General features: G+C 39.7%; 1 protein-coding gene across 1 annotated transcript in view; it reads right to left on the bottom strand.

The window, feature by feature from the left end:
* Positions 1-6,736: 6,736 nt before the first annotated feature.
* The window catches only part of LOC109480117, a 10,905-nt gene continuing 9,957 nt past the window's right edge, over positions 6,737-7,684 (bottom strand). Inside the window, exon 5 of the mRNA XM_019782272.1 lies at positions 6,737-7,007. Coding sequence (XP_019637831.1) covers positions 6,924-7,007 — 84 coding nt within the window. The 3' untranslated portion in view covers positions 6,737-6,923. The remainder of the gene's footprint in view (positions 7,008-7,684) is intronic.

The raw sequence follows: 7,684 nt of genomic DNA, 5'->3' as shown, positions 1-7,684 counted from the left end.
AATAGGTAAATATATCAAGGAATGTTTAAACCTTAGAACAAGTAGTATTAGTTGACCCATCTATTGTTTTGTACGTAGGATATTTTCGTTGTACCCATGTATATTTGTCTGTATATCTACATGTCTTAGACCTTACGAAAGTCGCTGTACTTTTGTTGTGTCAATAAGTTCTTCTTCTGTTGCCGCCGACTCAAAGTTGTGAGCGAGGAAACTTATTCCCCCCCCTCCCTCCCCGAAACGTGGTAATTGAGGCCTGCTTGGCGGTCCCAAACGCTCTCGGCGCCGAAGGGATAGCGCTGAGCTCACGGCGGTCTGGTTACCAGGCTACGTATATGTTCATGCGAGAGAAACTGCTCCCGAATAATCAAGGATTTACTAAATTCTGAGGATATTAGAGCTAAAGTGTTCGTTTTGGCCCGAACTCTCGCTGCACACGATAGATATGCTCGCTCTAACAGTTTCTTTCTATCGACAGGAAGAAACATAAATTCCTATTCATCAGATGCCCTGAAGACGTCTCTTACTTGACTGTCCATATAAAATACATAGACAGAACACACGTGTTACCTTCTGTGATTTCTAAAAGCACTGCAAAACGCAATACTTGAGATTATACTACCAGTGCGTATCGTTGTAACATTGGCATTGTGTGAAACCACTTTTCTGTGAATATACGAAACAGTCACGCAATGGCAGTTTCAATTTCTTAGGACTCATTCAATAAGTTTGTTGCAAAGGAGAAAGTTCATTTTCCGGTCGTAAGACGTCAGAAATATATCAAATTTCATACTAAATATTCATAACTCCTGTGATATGACGTGTGAGTGACGCAGGCTGTTTAGTAAGGCTACGACACTTGCGATTTATTTTCTCATGTGATTTTCTTGCGTCAGATCTAAATTACTCTTACGCTAAGCGTTTCAAAACAGGTTTCTTTCCTCTTACGTGCATAGGCCACACCGATTTAATTTCATTGATGACATCTACGCGCGGATTGATTTTCGCCTGTCCTAAAAAAAAAGATCACTTCCTCCGAAGCTCTGGTCTGGCTCTAGGCCTGGGTAGTCCATGGTACTAGTAGTTAGCGACAATACGGAGCCGAGCACACACAGGCTGCCGAAGCTCCGATCCACGAATCAAGAACTCAGTACATACGCACAGTGCCGATTCAAAACTTCGCAAAAAGCCAACATGTGCCGGCTTGTCGTATACGTCACTTTGTACTGCCGCAAATTCACAATACCAGCTTTGTATTCCTGTGGTTTAGTAGCATTTTTATTTTTGGCCGGAATTTTTTTTATTCGCCCGCGCGCACTAGTTTGTGGGTCTTCAGAGGATATCATCCATAAAATTAATTCGGTGTGGCCTTACGGGCATACTTGTATCTAACGGAAGCACCGACTATTATCATTATACATCCATTCTGTAACGTGTCACAGAACTGACGTGCACACATGTGACACCCACGCAACGCCAGACGTCCATTTCTTACTCAAGACGTCACGAGGCCCGCCGTCTTACGCGTGGACTAACCTTCAAAGACAAGTTTCAAGGCGTTCGCGCACTTCTTATCTTCACAGTCGTGTACAGGAAGTGCCCCTGTATTTCCTCTTAACGCTTCCAAAAATAAATCTGCACACCTCTTGTTCACACGCGGAGTGACTTGGCAGCTGTCTTAAATCATAACTCGCTCTCGCATCACAATCTTTAATAGTCCAATAATGTCATGCAGTTGATTTATAGAATTTCCTCATAAATTTTGCAAATTACATCCACATTTGCATAATTGTCGCATAATTATGTCAAGCGTCGCTTAAGCTACCTACATATCAAAAATCACGACGATCCGTCAACCGGTTCTTGAGTCTCTTTTTAGTATTTTTAAAGAAACGCCCCTGCAGTTCCTGACCAAGCAGCTAGGTGGGCCAAACCTACGTCACTTCTTCCCCAGCACAAGACCTACCTACCATCTAAATTTCGTGACCCTAGCATGTCTATATCATGAGATATCATAACCGGAAGTTCAGCTACAGTACCATAATGAGCCGCTAGGGGACCCAAAATCTAATCATTTCGAGGTCTCATCAAGACCTACCCACCTACTAAATATGAAGTTAATCCATTTAAGCCTTCTTAAGTTATCGTGTTTACAGACAGACAGACAGACACGTACACACACGAACGCCTCTGAAAACATAACCTTCTTGGCGAAGGTAAAAAACTTCCAGTCACAGAGAATAATCCCATGACCCTGACAATCATATTCTATCAATCAGGATGGTTGATGCAAAAGAAGGAATCAAATTTCGTGCTGAGGAAATTACAATGACGCAGACAGTGTAAAAAAAGACGTATCAATTATGTTTCTGCCTTTTTGTACATAGCTCATTGATACATTTGTCTGGAATTGGAATTGCGTTTTAAGTTTATCTTAGGCTGTCTCCATTTCCAGCATTTTACTGCCGTGAATATAGTTAACAATCTCAGAGCATATCTTTCTGTGCTGCCTTAAACCTCGGTCACAACCCGCCGTACGTGCTTTTTGTCCGTACGTTTTTTGGGAGGCTACGTCTGCTATTTTTTTCTGAAAACGTGGGGAAGGAGTGGCGTCGACGCACGTCACTTGCACGGTTGCTCAAGGTGTAAGAGTGTGGTCTGCACGTTACGTCTGGCCGTGAGCGGTTGCGTGCATCGTACGTTGCGCAAGTGGTAAGTGAGTTGTACGTGCTTACAACGTACGATCTCTGTGCGATTGCAACTTTATCGTAAGGAGGCCGTACGCACACGTGCGTCTTCCGCACGGCACGTACGGGGCACGCACGTCGCTCATACTCACACGCACGGGTGGTGAATCCGCAGACCGCACGCAGAAAAATTTTACATGCACTTAAAGTTCTACGGCGTGTCTGCGTGCTCCCAAATCCGTAGGATTCCGCACGGAGGTGGTACTCACCACGCACGGATGCCCTGCGTTTGCTCACGTTTTTGCACGTAGACAGCACGCAGAAGCACGTACGGCGGGTTGTGACCGTAGCCTTAGAGGTGTCAAATTGGCTTGTCAGTATCCATTTACAATTGCAAGAAGATATTTATTTTCTTTTTACAGCGAGGCTTTCTTGAACGTGACTGTTTTTAAATATTTGTCACACTGGTATCCAGTATTCGATAGTTGCCAACGCCGGTGATTTGATTCGTTAGACAAGACGCTTGTGGGAGTAAAAGAAGAGAGATTATAGGTCCTTAGTGACCTGGATAGACTCTGTGGTTATTCATTGATGTCGTTGTATTTTCTAATCTGCACGTAAGCCACTCAACGCTAAACTACAGCTTTATAATTGAAACTTTATTCGCAAAATCATGCCCGAAGGCTAATTGCTTTTACAATCAAGTATAATAATAACCTTTATTGTACATTCATGCCCTATCTGGCTAAGTACAGGTCAACAGATGAAATAGGTAATATACATGTTTGTATTACAAACAGCTTTAAAACTACTCTAATACAATGGTTCGGCTTCTTCTCGTTTCTTTGTAATATTAAAAATATAATTTGAGATGGGTTTGTATAGTACAGGATGATCAAAGCGCATAAGAAAGATAAATTTTTCAACATTAGGCAAGTATTGGAAGTATGGAAACGTACTAGTAATATATCTAAAAAGGTCATTTCTTTCATTACTATATAAACTACAATCAATAACAAAGTGGGCTTCATCTTCTACTTTGTTTGAGCTACAATATTGGCAAATCCTTTGCTCCAGAGGTGTGCGGTTGTGCCTTCCTGTTTCGATGCTGAGTTTATGACAGCTGATTCGTAGTTTGGTGATGGTGGTTCTTTGACTTCCGTTTGGGATTTTAAGATAATGCTCTTCATTATAAGTAGATTTGAATAGTCTGTACGAGCGCAGTTTGTTCTTTGCGTTTTTGGATTTGTTGTCATTATGAATTTCGCGTAGGAATTTTTGGAAGTAGATGTCTTTCAAACGTTGGTGAATGGAGTAGATGGTTCCGTGTACTTTTGAAGCAATTGATAGCTAGGGGGGAATGCCAAACAAAGGCATAACCGCATTCCTCTAAAGATTTCCGTACACCAGATGCCCAACATTTACTACCTAATCTATCTAATTCTAACTGACATAAGAGTGCGTCGGCATTGAGACTCCCAGTTGGCACATTTAGGCATATTCTGATAAAATGTTTTATGGCGTTAAGGGAGGCCTATAATACTCATTACACAGCAACAGGAGACAGGTAACAACTGTCTGGGAAAAAACTTCTACTTCTACTACTACGCTAGCTATTGTGGGGTTCGACTTCTTCTTTGAAGGCAGTGGATAATGAATAGTCCCACATTCTGCATAATTAGTGGGTTTTGTGTTCTTAGTAGAAATGCAGTTTTTTTGGTGATCTTCTAAATGACGGAAGGATGGAGAAATTGTTGTAACTGTCTGAAATAATCTGTTTCTTTCAGTCTCATAGTGAGGACACTGGCTAACAACATGTATTTCATTTTCCACTGCATTCATTGTACAATATTTACATGATCTCTCGTACACAGGTAGGTAGTTTTCTATAGCGGCCTTTTTCTATCTCTAGTGGATGCTCTCTTATTCTAATCTTACACATGGCAGCTCGCTCGTCAAATTTATATTTACTAATTAGTGCACACCCTCTCGAAATTGAGAGAGGGCGATATAAGAAGCTCCAAGTGTATGAATGAATTTGCAAACATTGTACGTTGAATACGGTGGAAGACGAAACGCATTTTATCTCAAATTGTACCCTCTATAGCAATGAACGAAATGAACTCTTTGACGTAGTCTCCAAATTCTACCCACAATTTCACACATATACAAATGAAAACTACTCTCCTCTTAACATCCGAAAACCCACAAATTACGGAAAAAGTGGGATCCTTTGTCTTCCTCTGTCTTTAAATAAAAGTAGTTTTTACTAGTAGTTTCTTAGTAGTTATCAGTAGTTCTATGAGTACTAATTGTCTGTTTTTATACCAAATATTTCTTCTGTTCATGTAATTAGCCCTCGGGCATGAATTTGCAATAAAACTTTATTTAAAACTTGGAATTGTGAAACGGCCAAAAACAAATATGATGTAGTAGCGTTAAACCTTGTTCTTTCAAAATCAAGAGCATATAGAGCATATACTGAATTATCTGTTTGTTTAGAAATTACGAAACATATCAATAAACACGCAAAGCAAATTGTATATTCAAAATATTGTATTTTCATATTTTTGAAATCCACCATGGCACCATCGTATTCACACTGCATAGAGAAAAAATCTCACCAAAGAGAGTTTTGTTTACAACTGTGTCTTACAAAATAGCAGCCTGCTGCTTTAAGATAGTCATATAATTGTGAAATGACACCAATAACTGCACAATAGAGGTCCGTTTTGCTATGTTTGGTGGGTATATGTGTTGTCATGAAATATGTTTGTGCATTAAAAGTCATAGCATCACCATAGACACATAAAATGTTACAACGACATCTTTTTTGAACTTTCAACTTCATGGAAGTTGAAATAGCAACTGGCAACATTGTGAGTCCGATGTATTAATATCTGTAAAGTAGAAGTTGTAACAACGAAGACAAATATTTATTGATAAGGCAACACCAATTTAATTTCTTGGTTAACGGATCTTTCTAGAAAAATAATGGAGCTGGCGGGCGAAAAAAAAAATAAAAACAGGCCTAGGCATCCTATTATGGCCCAAAATGGTACGATAGGAGCCATGAAATCAACACACCAGGCTGGTTCAAAATTTAAACAATGAATTTTGAACTTTTAATGATACCATTCCATTGAAAGATGGAATAACTGTAACAACTAGGATGAAAAGGACTGTTTTCAACTGTTCAGGGCAAAATATGAGCATTTTGCAGTTGATTCTGAATTTTTATTTTTATTTGCAAATCAGAAAAAAATGAAGCGGGCGAATCCGTTAACCAAGAAATTAAATTGGTCTGGCCTAAAACTTTCAGTGAAAAAAGAAGAAATATAGACCAAAAACAACTGGTATAATAAATATGTGGCTAGCTTTTCCATGCTAGTTTGTACAATGTGTAGTATGGACATGATATGTCATGGTAATATCCACCAATAGTGTCATGAGGATGTGGCATGAGATTGGGGGGGGGGATACAAACTTAGTCATGTTTGAGACGCCATTCTTTTCACTGCAGCGCCACCTAGCAGTGAGAAGTAGAACTCCAGTATTGCCCCGAGGAAGGTTACAAAGGGAAATGCTACCAGGTAGTTTCCTCCTGGTTATTTGCAAATAACTGTGTTTAACAACTGTCATGATGATAATACAGTACAACAAGGCATCAATTTATCAACCTAAGGCCTTACCGACTTAATTTTATGGATAACATCCTCTGAAGACCCCAAAAATAGTGCGCGCGGGCGAATAAAAAAATTTCCGGCCAAAAATAAAAATGCTACTAAACCATAGGAATACAAAGCTGGTATTGTGAATTTGCGGTGGTGCATAGCGACGTATACGACAAGCAGGCACATGCTGTTTTTTTTGCGGAATTTATGATATAGCACTGCACGTATGTACTGAGTTCTTGAGTCCTGGAGCTTCGGTAGCCTGGGTGCCATCCTTCAGAGATACCGCCGGCTCCGTATTATCGCTAAGTGCCCAGGTCTAGAGCCAGGCCAGAGCCTCGGAGGACGTGATTTTTTTGGAGAACAGGCGAAAATCAATGCGGGCGCGGATGTCATCCATGAAATTAAATCGGTGTGGCCTAATATATACAATCGTGTAGAATGAAAAAAGTATGATATAACTTTGTTTTTTAGACTCCTAATCCACCAAGTATACCGATATGATAATATTATTTTGTTTGGCACTATAGATTGTTGATTGTGTCTCTATTACCAAGAACGACTGTCATACACCACCGTTGACGCTCCTTTTGAAAGCTTGAAAGTTCGACCATTCAAATTCTGACATGATTTTGTTCAGCGCGTATATCTGTAAGAAAAATAAGAGAAAAAAGAGGGATTAAAAACTGGATAAAACATCGTGAAACATTTCGTTAAAAGTGCTGAAACAACATAGATGTTATAGTTGATGTTAATTATGTTTACCGAAGGAAAACATATTGTTTTTACTACGTTTCTTCTTCTTCTTCTGTTCCAAACACTAACCTCTGACCTGGCCAATGGCCTGATTTGTTGATGTCTGTCACCATGGTAACTGGTGTTGGGTTACATAATGTTGCAATTTCATTGTCTGCTCTACTCCTGTCACCATATACTCGTAGTACATGTAACGTTATGTGAATGTGTTTGAGTAAAAATTAACATGGCAGACCATGTCCGAAGGTAAACATTATACATTTGCAAACTTCTCTAATTATTCCTAACTTATTCAAAATCCTTTACTCTAAGTTTATTCTATCATTGGTATAAAATCAACATTCTTTTTTACATGCATGAAGTTAAAGGATAAGCACCTTGCTGTCGACATACCGAATGCAATATGTAGTCAATCACATGCTTGGTTGGTTAGTTAGTTGTTTGGATATTTGGTTGGTTAATGGGTTATCAAATTGGTTGATAACTGCCGGAAGAGATGGGGGAGTAGAGTATAAAAGTATAAAAGAGAGAGAGAGAGAGAGAGAGAGAGAGAGAGAGAGAGAGAGAGTG

This window comes from Branchiostoma belcheri, unplaced genomic scaffold (genome assembly GCF_001625305.1).
Source record: "Branchiostoma belcheri isolate BF01 breed outbred unplaced genomic scaffold, Haploidv18h27 scaffold5, whole genome shotgun sequence".
Taxonomy (NCBI): Eukaryota; Metazoa; Chordata; class Leptocardii; order Amphioxiformes; family Branchiostomatidae; genus Branchiostoma; species Branchiostoma belcheri.
This window is presented reverse-complemented; position numbering and strand designations above follow the sequence as displayed.